Source organism: Bacillus rossius, chromosome 1, assembly GCF_032445375.1.
Source record: "Bacillus rossius redtenbacheri isolate Brsri chromosome 1, Brsri_v3, whole genome shotgun sequence".
Taxonomy (NCBI): Eukaryota; Metazoa; Arthropoda; class Insecta; order Phasmatodea; family Bacillidae; genus Bacillus; species Bacillus rossius.
The window spans coordinates 121,217,814-121,235,205 of NC_086330.1; the positions used below are offsets into that span (position 1 = coordinate 121,217,814).

At 36.6% G+C, this 17,392-nt stretch overlaps 1 protein-coding gene across 6 annotated transcripts in view; it reads right to left on the reverse strand.

Moving 5' to 3' along the window:
- Positions 1 to 17,392, reverse strand: part of LOC134543716 (band 3 anion transport protein) — a 337,233-nt gene that overhangs the window by 148,617 nt on the left and 171,224 nt on the right. For 4 of the 6 annotated variants that reach the window (XM_063388400.1, XM_063388397.1, XM_063388398.1 and 1 more), the window contains exon 3: positions 4,756 to 4,924. In XM_063388400.1, coding sequence (XP_063244470.1) covers positions 4,756 to 4,830 — 75 coding nt within the window. In that variant the 5' untranslated portion in view covers positions 4,831 to 4,924. Of the gene's footprint in view, positions 1 to 4,755; positions 4,925 to 17,392 lie in introns of those variants that run through there. The other 2 variants (XM_063388402.1, XM_063388403.1) reach the window with 2 other exon arrangements.

Sequence of the window (17,392 nt, forward strand, 5' to 3'; positions counted from 1 at the left end):
TTTGTCGCTCAGTCTCTGCGACAAAAAGTCGTACGTGTGTTAAGTGCCCTAACACGACCCCGATGTTTTTTTGTGGTATTTCATTTAAAATCTCTCGTCTTATTTTCTGAAGAACGCGTTTTTTTCTTCTTCTAAATTTTCAACTCCCCATCTATATAGGAAGTATTATATACCACCCAAAAACCCTCTGCTCCGGTCGTTGGCCTTACCCAAAATTCAAAGCTGGGTCACGCTTTTCACACGAAAGTGTAAAATGTATGACTATAGTCAACAAAATAAAACCGCGAAACGCGCGCACGCGAACTGAACTGACCGCGGACACACGGCGAGCAGTGAGGGCGAGCGTGTGACGTGGAAGCACGGTGGAAGCGGTGGAAGCGGTGGAAGCGGTGGAAGCGGTGGAGTCGCTGTATCGCTCCACTCGCCCTCCCAACTGGGCCAGGCGGGCCACTCGACTCCACAGTGATAGGGCAAGCAACGACTCTACCATTCCACTCGCTCTTCGACGGGGCCAACTAATACGAGGCTTAATTATATGCGAGCTTGCTCTAAATTTCATGAGACGAGATTTCTCCGGTTCGAGTATGCACTGATGAATACTTGTGACATCAGATTAAAAGTACCTACTATGTAATCTTATTATATATATAAATTAATGTGTGTGTGTTTGTCTTCAATGCGCTCGCGCATCGTTCATCCGATTGAGTTGAAACTTGGCACACACTACCTTTGAAACAAGCGGAAGGTCAAATTATAGGTGATTTTTCGATAAAACAAAACCCTGTGTAGCATATTTTAATTAAACTTGGTGAAATATCGCCATTCCATCGTCGAATTGCAGACTAACTACGAAAGAATGCGGGCTGTTAAATGTAATTCACTCGGCACGAGACAGAGCGTGTACAATCGGCGAGCTATCGATATCGGCCTATGAGAGCGCACTGCATACAGTAATCAACTTAAACAAACATGAATGCGCTGCAAATAAAAACTTTAAGATTGAAAACGTCTCTGAAAGAAACTTTAAACATCAACAACTTCGTATTTCTGTTAATTAAATAAGTTACCGGTAATATCCAAACAAATAATGGTTTTCAACTTTAAAATACATCGTTTTATCCGGGAAAAGAAGTTTATGGGCTACATATTGAACCGGAAAAAAAAAATTAACTTCCGCATATATTATTATTGGCGGAAACGAAACATTTGACCGTATTTGACGGGAAATAGTTGTAATGATAAATTCCGTACTGTCTAGGTGAGATTCTGATAAAACCAATCCTTAAAGCAAAATTGATTAATTCTTGATAAAATTTCGCCATTGCATTGATAACTCATCGTTCATCCGATCTCTATGAAATTTTGCACTTTTGACCTTTGAAACTATGGAATGGTTGTATGTTCTGAAGTAGCTACCTGATATAGTAGGTGTATAAAGGCTAATCAAATTTGATTAACAGTTTGAAAAGAACTTGCTAGCAAGTATCGTAAATATGCCATCGTGTAGTGAATATTGCTAAAGAAACACAATACCAACACATCTGCGATAAATTAGAGATGAACTTCATTATAACCAAGAATTGTTTTGCTATGCAGAAGCAAAAAAAAAAAAAAAAAAGGATTAGAGATTCTCATTTTGACTTCAAGTATTAAAATGAAAAAGATTCTATACACCAACTCCCTTACTTCTTACCTCCATGTTTAAAACACGAGGAAGGTCACTGTTCCAGTGAGATTTCGATAGTACCAACTCTTAAAGCAAAAAGGTGGCGCGCGAGTAGTATCGGATAATTACCAGTAAGTACTTTATGTCAGTTCCTCTTTTCTACCGTCCGAATAATAATGGTGGCGTGTGAGTCGAGAGGGAGATAGAGAGGGCTAAAGATAGAGAGTGATATAGAGAAATAAAGGTTTATGGAGATAGATATAGATGTACAGAGAGGTATAGAGCCAGACAGGTATAGAATGATATATAGCTATATAGATTAAGAGAAATATATATGTATATATACATGAAGATGATAAATATATAAAAAGATAAAAATAAAGGGTTAGAGGTATAGATAATTATAAGCTATATTTATATAGAGATAGACAGATATATAGCGATATATGAAGATACATATAGAGATATAAACAATTATATATATAGCGAGATATATAGATAGAGGTAATGAGATTGAGTGATATGGAGAGATGAATAAAAAGAGATAAAGAGATATTAAAAGATATATAAAGTTACACAGAGATAGAGAGAGATGCGTTTTATGTGTACACACTTAAAAAATACAAAAAATAAAAATAAAAAGAGTCATTGGAACGCATGACGGGCATTAGATAGTTAAATTATTTATATAAAAAAAACCTAACGCATGAAATTGCTGAAAGTAATTTAAAATAGGATTTTACGAAAAACACAATTTTTTTAATACACACGCATATAACCAATTAAGTCATATTTTCTGTAATGCAGACATCTAAATGTGGTACGAGGGTTTTTCGTATTTGATATTCCGGGAGGAATTTTGTTCCCTTCTTCCAATTTTCCCACATCCGCTCGATTTATAAACATCAAGTTAAGGACCGAGGAAAAAAACATCCAACAACCTTGAATAAGATTCTGCAGCTACACACTTACGTTCTAACAAACAAGCATCCCGTAATTCCTCTGATAATATTCAAGATAAAAATCGAAAGATAAGATATGTTTATGAGGACGTTACGAAGCGACTAATCCTTCCGAAATATTTCAAATCGTGTCCTTGATAATTTATTTGCTTTTGGATCCATTACGCTATATGGCCAAGATGAGAGCTTAACTCTGCTACACGGTATTTAGAAAATAGTGCCAAAAAATATTCTACAAATTAAAACTGTAACAACGTTAACTTTACAATAAATTCATGTGGCGTTGTGGCGAAAGTTAAAAAATAAAAACAGTCTTGGTATTTGTTTTGCACCACTGAGAAAGCTAACACGAAACCCCCACGTCTTGAAACCTTTTTTAAGGTTCGGCTTCGCCCTTACTGCATTTTCGCGTCATTATTTTTACTTTATTACAAATTCTACATATGTTTTACAATATTATCATTCCATACTTATCTAGGTTGTTAATTTTTGCACCCAATATATTCTAAAAGTTATTTGCTATTCGTAATTAGTGAGGCCAATATTCATAATTAAAACTTCTGCCTGACTAATTTCGTCGTGGTCATTTATTAGAAGTTACTCTTCTGTTTTCCCAAGCTGAGAAATGCAACGATTTCCAAACTATTTCTTCATTAAAATCTGAGATTAATATTCACTCAGGAAAATATAATTATATTACCTTCCTAGTCCAAGATGTTTTCAATTTAATAATAATTAAATTAGGAAAAATTAAGAATGCCGTAATTTTTTTCTTGGTTCCGAAAATTTCCTGGCTTGAGATACAGATCGCATCTCGTGCGCCATTTCTCACTTGAGATTTTCGGCAACAATTTCAAAACTAACTCTCTCTCTCTCTCTCTCTCTCTCTCTCTCTCTCTCTCTCTCTCTCTTTTTTAGTTCTCTTTTTTTTGTAGCCGTCTGAAATGTTCCTTAAAAGAGGCTCCCGAGTCGCCGTCTTTGGCAGCCTGTATTTCGGGCCAGGGATGTTTTGAACAAAACAAAATAAAAATACGGGTTTCTTATATTAACCGAATTTTAACATATGCTAAATTCAGAAATATGTGAAACTGAGAAGGTAACATCCCTGGCTGGATTGATATGGACTACGCCAAAAAGAAAATCCCTAATGATGGACGAAGCCAAGACGTGTTTGAAACGTCAAAAAAAAAGTCAATGAGATAGTACAGCGCTCTCCCGATGGTACCAATAGGGACCAAGAGAGCCGCTGACACACGGTCTACAAAGATGTCTCTCTCATCCCAGTTCTGCTTTTATTACACGCCAGTTTCCATCCCTTGCAGGACCAACATATACTCTCCATAAGAGGCTGTACTGGGCTTTGCATGGCCTTACGATATAGGAAAATGGATACGCCATTTCATCGCGACTTGTAGGTGCTAGTCCCGTTCTACGACACGGATCCCGTAAACGGAGACAGATCTCACGGAACAAAGTTTCTACCATAGCTCGCAGACGGAGGCGAACCGTTCGGATCAGCTCGGCAATGCTGAGCTCTTCCGTTTACGTTGCTCCGTGCGATCAATAGAAGCCGAGAATTTGACTACTTTGAAAGCCATATTTGTTTATGATCTGAATACTTTAAAAAGTTGTCTCAAGTACAAGAATATTTAGTGTTCTATAATTACATTTGTTGTTTATTTTTATATACATATGTAAATTCTGCCCGTTTCATGACCTCAATTTTTTAAATTAAATTAGTATTTCATAACTTTGAAATACAATATTATTGGTTGCCAAATGTTTCGTTTCCATGCACTGTGGAAGCATCAGACGCGATAGTGAAACGCTCCTGGAGATCCGTCTCCGTTTCCATGCCATTGTAGAACGGGCCTTAGGGGAAGGCTACAAGAGGCTGAGGCAACTCATCCCAGCAACACTACCACCCAACTGCCTTAACAATTCAGCTAACTGTGGTTGACTCAGAGGAGAACCCCACCTAGGGAGTACCTCAGGACGCTCAACCAAGTCTATCGCATCTCTCGGGCCCCTCAGAAAACACGGTCCACGCAACGGGAATAATGTGATGGTACAAACTGCACACGAAATGAAAAAAATAAAGCCAGGACCTCGCGAGGCCACACTCACCACCATGCTCTTCTTCCTGCTGATGGGACCGATGAAGGAGAGCTTCCTTCCGCCTGCAGGACGTAAGTTATCCATGGCTCCTCTTCTGCAGCTTCAGGGACTGTTTTCAGCTGACCGTCACCGCCTGCCTTCTTACACGGCGCCCTTTTTCCTCGGGGAACGTCCAATCCTGCAAGTGAAGGACAGCACGTCACTGACTACGCTTATGCTTCGAGGGTCGTGGGTTTGGCCCCTAAAGCGTTAAAACAGCAGATACCTCCCTTGCATTTGTAGTTATGTAACAAATATTTTCAGCGGATATTCACTAACTGTGATATAATGGGTGTAAAATGTTACCAGTGATAATAATTACGACAGTTCCACGCAATAGATGCATGCATACGAGTCGTTAGGCACACAAGGTTCCAAAAATGTTCATTTAAAAGCGAACCAACTCTTCTTGGGAGACTGGATGGCCAACTACAAGTCTATGCAGTAAGCAAAGGTGGTGAGGGCTTGTTATGAAACTCGTGCTCTTTCATTCCACTAGGAATTAGGCCATCTTTACTTTATCTTTATTTCTGCCTTATTCCCAACCTCATTTTTTTCCATCACTCTACATAAGCAGATGGTGAAGAATTCATCACTCCTGACACAAAATCCACAGGTAGCAGTTTTAAAACTAAAAGTTGGATCATCATAATATATTAATTTGCTCAAACACCCTGTAATTTTGGGAAAGGACTGGCCATTTTCAGCCTCTATCTGCTTGGTTGCCAACACACTCCTTCTAATCATTCCATGCCAGTTATCTTAAATCCCTTCTATTTACATTTTATAGAGATCCCCGACAGAGAAATTTGTGGTCTTAAATGTGATGAGCGCGAATACTTCTCGACCTTGTTTGCAATCCAGATCTTTCATACAATTCCCCCGACTTTTCACTGACTTCACCGACCAAGATTTATAATTCTCCTTTAGATATATAATTTATATATTTGTTCAATATTCTAAACTAAATTAAAAAACTCCAGTCTCCATTTTTATTATAAACAGAAACTTACACACGTCATTTTATAGTGTCTAGATGACTATGCAACAAAACACCATCTGAAAAAAAAAATCTTTCACAGTTTGATTGATGGCAAACTACTCTCTCAAATTACTATAATTTATTGGGGAATTTTCATGACTTTTCCCGGATTTCAAGTAAATTTCCTGATTTTTCAGACACCGGACATCCCGTAGTAAAAGCAAGAAAAATTTTATATACATACGCACATATAATCACTATCACGCCAATTCATACAGTGTTGTAGAGTCTTCATCACCTTCATTGCTGTCAGCACGAAGAGCCTATTTGCCAGACTAGCCAAGTACGCAATACTCTCCCGATACGAACTGCTGCGTTTGTACCACAGTCTTCAGTGGCGAACGCAAAAGGAGGCGGGGGGGGGGGGGGGGGGGGGGAGGAGCAGGGGAGTTATATCAACCTCCCCCAAGTTATGAAGAAAATTTCAAAAATATCAGTGAAGACAGTATGTTATTGTCATCTACGGCTACTACTGTCGGCCCATATCGACCATCAAAACACGAAGTGGCGTATCTGTAAAATGCCAACTTTTCAGGAGAGCAAAAATAAGAAAAGCACCTATGTTTGAAGTGCTATACCGCACAATCCCAAACTAGAAAACCCTTCATTTAATTTTTTATATATATTTAAGATGTCTGACTTGGGTTACCTATAATTACTTTATTTATTACAAATTTATATTTTAAGATTTATAATAAAATATAAAAAATGTTGTAGTTACGCCACTTCGTGTTTTGTTGTTTTCATTCATTGCAGAGTTACGCCGCGAAATAAAACATTTAAATAATGAAAAATGTTCAAGTTTTATTACTTATAACAATACAAATCGTTTGTTAGTACAAACACTAAAGGTTATTAGGAAAGTATATCATATTAGCAGTAAATAACTCAATCACTCAGCATTAATTATTGGGCCTTCTTCACACAGTGTATTATTAAAAAAAATTTTTAATCGAGTAGCTTCACATAATATGTTATGGTTTTAAAAAAGTAGAGGTTTGAAAACTGCTTACATAAAATTTTTTACTATAGTGAAACTAACATGTATACATTGAAAAATCTACACTCTTAAACAAAAATTTCTAAACAACAAAAACTAGGCAAAATAATTATTATCAGAACTACAATATCCACTTAGTGATACTCAACTTTGTTGGTTTCATAAAATAAAAAATTTGTTTTAAAAAAAAGTAAAATAAAATAACCTGATGTCAATTTCAATAAAAACAGTACTGTTTAGCTTTAAAAACCATACAAAATGATAAAAAAACTTATCTTAACTAAATAATATTGATTGATAAAATATCAATAACAAAGAAGAAACACTAATAACGATATTCAAGTTTCATCTCTTCTAGACAACAATCTTTGAAAAGTTAATTAGGTAAGGACCTGTAATAGTTCTGAAACTCTGCAGCCCTTACAACGGGAGTAGGTCCTTCGCAAAGTGATATCAGCTCCTTGAACTTTTCTTTTGTTATAGCCTGCGGTAGAACGTTGAGACGATCTAGGGGCATCTTCAGGTTCTTGTCAGCATCACGTTTTAAAGTAAATGACCTGTACGTTTCATCAAGATGGCTGTTCTTGAAAAAAAACTGTTGTAGGATGGTCTTTCTTAAAAGCATACTCTACCATGTTAGGCCAATTTATGGGTTGTCCTTTTTCGTTATCCTCTCGAATGGTGAGAATGCGCAGTTCTTTGGAGAGTCTTTTAAAGTCCAAAAAGTCCCTTGTTTCCATTTGATGGACTATGTAAGGATGCGCCCTTCTGGCGAGTTTAATTATTGGTACCAGCTGGGAAGGATTAAACAGATCGCCTGCTTGATTTATGGCATGGCCAATCGCACTGTGAGCAGCATCACCTTCATTTTGACCATGGTAAGGTTCAAAAAATCTCAAACTAATTTCAGAAATGTTAGAGCTATTGAACAAAAAGTAAAGGAACATTGCAGGCAGAATACTATTTTTGTTCTGGCCAGAACAGCCATCAGCAAACAAAGTCACTTTTTTGCCTACGTTGTTTTTATCATGCTCCTTAAGCATGAGGAATATGCAAGAAGCAATTTCAGATGAACCTCTTTTACTTATTGACTCATTCCAAGTAAAACAATGACAGTCCTTGGTTCCCAAGTCGTATATTGTAAAGTTGTACACTGATAAGCGTCTTTTATAAAATACGGCGCTCTCGTTGGTTTTCGGCAAGAAGATTACTTGCTGAAGGTCAAATACTAAACAAACATTAGTTTTGTTTTCAATTGCTGCTGCTTTACACCTTTCCTTTATTGCTCTAACTTTTGTTTTTTCCGCAATGTGTTGGTCATACCTCTGTTTAATTCTGTCCTTTGTGTCTCCATCGCCTGTCTTGTAAGTCATACAGAGAGTACACATATCTTTTTTACGATGATGAAAACTTAAATTTAAACTTCTAAAAATAAGTCTGTATAACCCGATGCTGCCCTTGTTGGCGTTGGGATCTTCACTTTGGTAAAGGTTAAACATTTTTTTAATATTCAAATCATCATGTAGAAATTCTCTGGTTGTATTAGCCCTGCAGTAATGCGCTTCTACTCTTGGAAATCTGTTGATGTGATCGGTCATTCGCTTACGAATATCTGCATCTCTAGCTGCTAGGGTTTCCTGTCTTCCTCCACGCTTTTCTGGTTCTAAAACACCTGTCTCTGCTACTTTTCCAACAGCTGATCTTCCTGGTCGTTCACTAATACTAAGAGTATTAAGAAAAAACTTTTTGCACACTGCTTCTTTTTCATTTTTTAATGTTAAAAAATACTGTTTTGACTGTGCTCTACGACTGTCGCCAACTGTAGTTTTGCGTTTTGTTGCCCCTGACACTATGTGTCTTGCAATGAACTCTCGTTGTAATTGAAGACTACCCATAGCATAGTACGACTTGAAAATATTTTGTCTGTCTTCATCTGTAAATTTACTACAAGACTTCTTGGTTTTCTCACAGAATCTACCAATGCAACGGTCTTTAATTTCTCTTGGAGCAACTAAATTGTAAGACTTTTCTTGTGTATAGCCGTGACCAGTGTTTCTCCTTTGTTTTCTTTCTTTCTGTCTATTTATTTTGTACCGTTTTTCTAAGGGAAATTCTCGTGCAGACCCTTCTGTAACAAAATCTTCTGGCTCTCTTGGCTCTTCGATGAGCGTTTCCAATTTTTCTAAATTATCTGTATGGTTTTTGCACTCATCACTTTCCTCAAAATGTCTAAAGCATAGTAACTCAAGACATCTCACACAAGCTGCAAAAATCTCTAAGTTACAACCGTTGGAAGTACATGTAGAATGCATGGGATCTGTATTATCAATATTATTCTTTTCTGCAAACTTAGGTTGGGGTTTCTTCTTTTTCTTCTTTGGAGATTTAGCAATGAATCTTTCATCGCTGCTATCAGTTAAAACAATATGGTCACATTCATTTTTTGACCAGTGGGATTTGCAAACAAGCAATCCACAACAACATGTTTGAACACCTACTAGTTTACATTTTTTTAATTCGCACAGTTCTGTAAAATCTGGATCCGCGTCGCTGTCATCGGGTTCACTACCAAAACAATTTAAGTCTACATTAGAGGCTATATCTGTATTTCCAAATGAAGTGTTGGGGTTGTGATCAGCTTCGGTATCTCTGTTATTGCTCTTAAGGCGGGAAAGAGGCACAAATTCGGCCAATGCCTGTTCGTCTTCATCAGACATGCTATCTGAATCACTGTTTTCTAACAATATTATTGTTCCAAAATAAAATGTTTTATTGTAAAGCATTTTAACTTTGGAGCCTTTTTTAAAAGCATTGCCCTTATCAACTGGAATTAAATCAGTTAATCTCACCACGTTCCGGGTGCCGTCAGTCCACTTCACTAAAGCGTCCATCTTCTTTTAGTCCACTTCTTACTTGCATGCAAACTCCAGCGTCGATCTGTAAGATACAATAAGTAATGTATTATAAATATACAAAATTAAACTTGCAATGTATGTTGTAACGTCCACTTCAAAATAGCCTAGAGTTAATTTTACCTGCAGTAATAATTCACTAATAAACAGTTTATCAAACAATGCATTTAAAGGTGAACATAAGTGTTCTTGATGTACAAATTATATGCAGACTAATTTATTAACCCTTAACCACAGACATGAGGTCCCCGGGACCACACAGCGTTCTGACGCCCTCTGCCATCAGTAACCAGTAACCTCGTGGACACATGATCTTCAGTACCTTCCTACCATTCAGTCTTCTCTCTGCCGCCGGAGCGATAAGTGGTTATCTGACACCTGACTTCACGTCTGTGTTAGTGTCAGCATTATTTGCAGCGTGGGACCTCACGCCTGTATATACGCACAAAAGTTTCACGTCTGTGGTTAAGGGTTAGTTATGGTTGTAGGCCTAATAAGTAATATTTTAACAAAATGCTTACCTGGGCTCTACATCTAAAGCATGTGTTGTTATGGACAGACGAGCAGATAGTGGTGCAGATCAGTATATAGATAGTGCGGTATTGCGGTATCAGTCTTCCTTCCGGTGTTTTCCCTCTATTCCCATCTTTGTGCAACAAAACAATTAGGTTGCATTTTCCGACCGCCCCACATGTAGTTACGCCACTTCGTGTAAAACGAGAAATAGTCAACAATTTTTTTTTTCGGAAAACACGAACAGGCGTAAGTTAACTTAAGTCAGTACGTGTTTTGCTGAATAGTCTCCAAAACACTTACGACGAAATGAAAAAGCATTATATCTTCAAAACCATTGGGAATTAAGTTACGCCACTTCGTGACATGATAGACCACGTAAAGATATGTCTGTAGCCAGTAGGGGAAGGGGGGGCAAGATGGGGTCGTGAGGCAAGATGGGGCAGGTGTTTATTTGTCTGCATGGTGCTGCCATCTTACGGGAAAGGATTTAATATCGAAGAGCAAGTCACGCTGGCTCGGCGTACAAGATTTTAGTAAGCTTGGAGTATTTAGTTGTGTTCGGTGGCCATTTTATTGTATCTCACTGTTTTGATCTTATTTTAATTGGTTTTGGCAAGGCCAACAGGTAAGCCACGATTTAAAATGTTATATTTCTTGGCTTGTATTGAATAACATTGTGTTTGAGGTATTTAATACTGTAACCGCGGAACTGACTAAAAAAGCTGTAAAGTTATTATACTTCTTTTAAGTATTATGCTACAGTTGAGGCAAGATGGGGACGTCCCCATCTTGCCCCTTAACATTGCTCCCATCTTGCTCCTTAAAAGCTCCTAAATATTGTCATGCCAAGAGTAATGCTTTTGATAAGTTGTAGTTATATTATAGGTTTAAAAACCATACCTGCTCGTTTGTAATAGTCTAGTAAAAACCAATCTTTTTTAACTATTAGGACAGCTGTATGACCAATACCAAATTACTCCAGACAGAGTGTACAACTGCGATGAAACAAGTGTGTCATCAGTGCCAAAGTGAAGATCGAAAATCATCTCTTCGAAAGGAAGAAAACAAGTTGGAGCTCTAAAATCGGCAGAGAGAGGACAAACAGTAACTGTAGAACTTTATTTCCGTGCACCAGGCGTTTACATGCCACCGATGATATTTCCTCGACAGAGAATGAAAGACGAACTGTTGGATGGGTCTGCACCTGGAACTTGGGCCGAATGTCATCCATCAGGCTGGATGCAGTCCGACATTTTCGTAAGGTGGTTCAAGCGGTTTATGCAATTTACTAACGCCTCCAAAAATAATCGTGTTTTATTACTGTTTGACGGCCATTCTACACAAACAAAAAATCTTGAACTAATTTATCTAGCAAGAGAAAACGGGGTTATCCTCCTCTGTTTCCCGCCGCACTGCACATATCGCCTCCAGCCACTGGACGTTACATTCATGAAGCCACTCAGCACATATTATGAAGTTGCAGTAACCATTGGTTGCGATGCCACCCAGGGCGTGTTGTCACAATGTATCAGATAGCCAGCTTGTTTGGAAGTGCTTTTCTACGAGAAGCCACAATGACGACAGCCATCAATGGTTTCAAAACCACGGGAATATGGCCAATACACCCTGAGGTCTTTCAGGATAGTGATTTCTTGCCTTCCGAAACAACTGACAGACCAGCGCCTAGTGTCGTTGAAGGAGCCAGCATACCAGAATCTTCGGGTTCTCAAGTATGGAAGGATAATTCTGTTCCTAGTTGTTCGTCCAAAACTACTGACAGAATGATGCCTGATAATGTCACTGAAAAAGATAGCATACCAGAGTCCTCGAATCCTGTAGTAAACAAGAATTGCATATTTCCTAGCTGTTCGTTCTCCACTGTACAAAATAACACTGGTGCATTGAGTCGAGTATCCCCAAAAGATACAATGCCGTTTCCCCATTTCGGCAAAGAAAGGAACAATTCTAGTGATCGGCGCCGTGGGAAAACTGCTATTTTAACTGAATCGCCATATATAAATGACCTGAAAGCTCAAACTGGGAAACGTGCTGTTTCTTGCAAAAACAAGCTGAACCTAGAGCACAGAATGATGACAACAAAGAAGAGTATGCCCACCCAAAGAGAAAAAGGACAAAGGTTCTGAAGTGAAAGAAACTGACGATGCTAAGTGTATTTTTTGTGGTCATTTGTTTTCTGAATCAACGGAAGCGTGGGTTAAGTGTATAGAATGTCAAGGGTGGGCTCACTGTGCATGTGCTGGAGAAGACGATGAGGACGAAGACACTGCTTATGTATGTGACATGTGTAAATAATGGCACCCCATCTTGCCCCAAGTTATGCCCCATCTTGCCCCATGTATGGGGCAAGATGGGGTGTTATCGTGAGATCGTAAATGTTTTGCCATTGTTTTCAGTGAGTAATCTGTAACTATCATTTTAGTTTACAAAGATAGCCTGACATTTTGTGCACCTGTAGAAATATTTGTCGCCATTTTAGCAACAACCATTATTTTTTTAAGGCAATTTCTTCTTAGCGTCCCCATCTTGCCCCCCCTTCCCCTATATCTCAACATCGGCATTTTTGCAGTTACGCCACTTCGTGTTTTGATGGTCGATATGTCAGTGTGTTAGTGTAAATAGTAATTTGGTTTTTTTTAATACACATGTTCAAATATATATTTTACTTCCTAGCGAAAAAACAAAGTATCCGCCACCGACAGTCGACGTGACGAGTCGGCAGTCCCGCACGGTGACCGGAGCCACGCCCTGTTGGAGGGGTGGGGGGGGGAGAGAGAGAGAAGGTCAAGTATTGGCGGTCGGCCACACAAAGGAAGGGCGAGTGCTGCCCTCACACCTCGGCGCGGGGCGACGCCCATCAGCGAAGCCAGCGGGCTGATTACGAACACCATCGACGACTAGCGTTATTCTTCACGCGGTAACGAAACACGTATCGCATTTGGTGATTACGACCCACCTTGCGATATGCGTTTCGTTATTTTCCACGGTAACGCTAACCTGCGATACGAATCCATGACGTCAGAGGACAAGCAACAATTGAACAATTAATATGTTCGTCGAACAGACTATTTTGTAAGTGAATCATGAATACTTAGTGTTACTGAGAACAAAATAATCTTTTTTAATGCACTAATTTCTTAAATAAAGTATTTAAAGCTTTTTTGCTGCCTTTTTCGTAGAAGTTTAAATTAAAAATGCAGTTAAAGATTTCGCATCGTCATTGTGGCTAACTGCGTCTTGCCATGTAAACATAAACATCGAACGAGAAGCATGTTTAAACTTCAATAGAATGAAAATGAGGCCACTCTACAGGTTACAAAATTAAAGGAACAACTAATTACCACGAACCCGTGTCTGTTTTTATTTTACCTATTATTGATATGATATGAAGAATGGAATTTAACAAATATTTAGTCAAGTTTGGTGTGCTTGTGTAAAATCATAACCTTATACTTCAAAGTTATACATATATGTGGTTATTAGCATACCTAATAAAAACAACACTTTTTAACATATTTCCAGCGGTGAGCTTTCTAGTTTATGTAATCTAATCAGTTAAAATTTTATAAATATATTTTAATACTCATGTGCTTTCGTGGATTTTATATACAAGTGTTTTGAAACAATGTTTCCAAGATATTAGTACCATTCGTAAATAAAAATAATTTTGCTAATATTTATATCATAGGTCACTCAAACATTTTTTACTCCCTTCGTACACTTGGTAAAGTTTAATTACAGTAGATTATTTAAATTTGTGGTTTTCTTGATTAGAGTGCACATGCCGCTATTAAAGAGGACACTGTGTTGAATTTTTGTGTTCTCAGTTAAAATAAGCCTTAGAGTGGCACTGGTAAAGTTACTGCTGCCCAACAGAAATCATGGTGTGGTTTATTAAGAGCCACAGAGAGTTTGCAGCCAATTTTTCTTCAAATAATGAATGTGAAGCTTGCATGTATCTGTGGATTTAACTGGCAAAGAGGCTTAACAAACGTTTAGGGACATTAAAAACCATTACCATTGGCAAAATATTAGTTTTCTTATTATTTTTTTCTTTAGTGAATATAGCGTTACAATTTTTATGTAAGCAGCAGCCTTCAATTACAATGGAGAAGATATGGGCTACTTTTTGTATTTTCATTTTTTGAAGTCTGTTTTAAACTCTTCAGTGTGTTAGGTTGCATATTCTAAGGATAAAATTAGGCCCATAATGTTTCAATTTAAAAAGATTGACATTTTAAACAGTTATTATGGAACAGTTCTTGAAAATTTTCAGTGTAAGAACAGTATTTTTTTTTATAATCTGAGGATATGAAAGTTCATTGCTATGTTTTTTTTAATTGCTGTTTAATTTAATCTCACCAATGACTTAAACAAGTGAAACTAAGTACTGAGTAAATAGAGTAAGTACTGAATAAGTACTGTGTAAACAACTTTGTTTTCAAGATGGCATTCAAGTTGGTTAATGATCCAACATGTATGTAAATTATTAATATGCTGCAATTATTTTAAAAACTGTCTTGAAATATTCAATAATTTTAATTCTCCGCCCCCCCTTTTTCCCATTAAGATAAATTAATAGATTACTTTTTCTCAGCAAGTTTAGAAATTGATGGTTTAATATGTAAAATAATATTCAGTTTGAACAATTTCTGATGTACATGCATACCAATTATTTAATCCATTTTTTTTTTTAATTCAGTAATGGATCAACATGATATATGCTGTAATAAAAAGAGCAGCTTAAGCAATAGCTGCTAAGATAACAGCTGGCAATATTATCCAAGTTATATTTCTGAGCAGCCTTGACCAGAGAATTATCCAAATCTTCGGTACAGCATCATCATTGGGAATGATGTAGATTCTAGAAGGTGGTTTTGTCCCTCAACCTCTGGTAGACATTATATTGTGGTAGTCATGCATTTTGTTTATTCTATACTTTTCCAAATATTTATTTGAAAATTAAATATATATTTTTTTCAATACTGGTATGCTTCCAATTTGGTTTGAGATTGGTGTAGTGGGTTTAAAATAAGAGTGGTGAAAATTAAGTAGTTAAGATACCTGAAAGTTGACAGAGAGAAATTGGAGGTGTGCTACATTTAAAATGAAACACAAAAAAATGACTTGCATGAACATGGAAGTGTTAATAGTTCATATTAAAAAAAATTAAAATTGAAGTTGTTCTACTCAGAAGTGTATGCAGAATTTTGTTATGAGGGAGGAAGGGGGATGGGGAGGAGGAAAGTGGTATAGAAGCACTTAGCCTGCTGTTGGCTTTATTTTTTTTTGGGGGGGGGGGGGATATAGATTTTTCTTTTAGGATTTTGGGGAGGCATATATTCCTCTTGCCCCTACATATACCCCTGGTAGGTTCATTATTAAAACAAGACCTCTTACAATCCTTGTGTTTTCATAAGATAGCCAAGAAACCTAAGAGTTTTTTTATGCATATTTGTTATAATAGCCATCAGTCACAATCAGTTACATATTAATTTACTGTATTAGTCTTTTATTTAAGTTAAATTTTACTTAATATAGTTAAATAAGCTGTTCAAAGGCTTCATCACATATTTTAAGAAACATTTGATTTGATCTCTAAATACTAGCTCAAAAATTGCTTATTTTAATATTCACACACATCTAAGCACAGATTTAATGGTTATTGGTTATTCTGATGATAAATAGAAAGATAAGAACAGTGAGTGATGATAACAATTCATAAGATGCAGAGTGTTGACTGGGGAGGTGCAAGGAATGGAGCTGTACCAAACTTTATCGCAAGATGAATCATACTAAGTCAATATTTGTTCCTGAATTATCTAACTAAATGCAATATGTGCCATTTAATTTGTTTGTACTTGTCTCGGTCTCAATAAACATACCTACATTGATTCTAAACTTACAATAATAAAAATTAGTTCAAAATATTTTTTTTATATTCATCCACATGAAACAATATCTATACTGTATACAAATGGGCTCACTGGCAACAACTAGCAGTTGTACCTGCTGGAACTTGCATTGATAGTCAGCTAGCCTAATGAAATTCTTCCATGTTATATCTTGTTTACACAAAAAAAAAGAAGTAAAGAATGGTTATATACAAGCATTGTGAAATCTTTGACTGGAAAAACCTTGATAATACTTTTAGTCAGCATACTTTATAGAATGTGTGCTTTGTTATTAGCACCTCCTTTATTATAACTCTGCCTCTATAATACCTAGTGTAACCTATACAATTCATACTGGTAATGATTAATAGTACAATTTAAAAATAATAAAAAAAAGAGCAGCATTCAAGAAAGATAGCTGGCAGCTGATAAACAACATTCAAGAAAGACAGCTGGCAGCTGATGAGAAGCATTGGGAATATGTGCTTCTGAAATGGTAACAAGCAATTTGATTAAAAATGCATCAAAGAACTTAAAGAAAAGTTAAAAGGCATGCTGGAAGCATGTGCTAAAATTGCTAATTATGAGAAAATATTGTGTTAAGAAATCATTTTTTGTATCCTTACAGACATGTGCATTGATTTTTTTTATTGGACAGGCTATTAATAGTTAATATTAATAATTGTTTAATTATAACTATCCATGGAAATAGTTGAGCTATTAAATAATACACTCTTTGTAAATATTTTTTGTTTAAAACCAAAACAAAGTCTGAAATTGCAAAATTTTTAAATAAAAAACCTGTAAACATGAAGCAGCACATGTATGTATGAGATTTACTTTAAATAACAATCTATCATTAAATGATTCATAGTATCTATTTTTTACACACAAAAAAAAACAATGGTTCAAAAAAGCCACTGCCAACTCTCTCAGGACAATGAGATCTGCTGAAACCAGGAAACAAAAATTTAACATGTGTTTAATATAATATCCAAGTTATACTCAAAAGTAACATGGAAATGAGTGAACACTATTTTCATTTCACAATTTCTTTAATAAATGCAACAAACTTGATAACAAAGTATTTATTAAATTGCATAGCTTGTTTCTTCATGTTTCTAAGGTTTTCCAACTGCTATGAGGGTGCAATCTGGCAATTCGAAGGGATTTTGATGGTTTCTTAACAATCTTCTCTGCCTTCTCCTCCAGTTCGATATTTAGC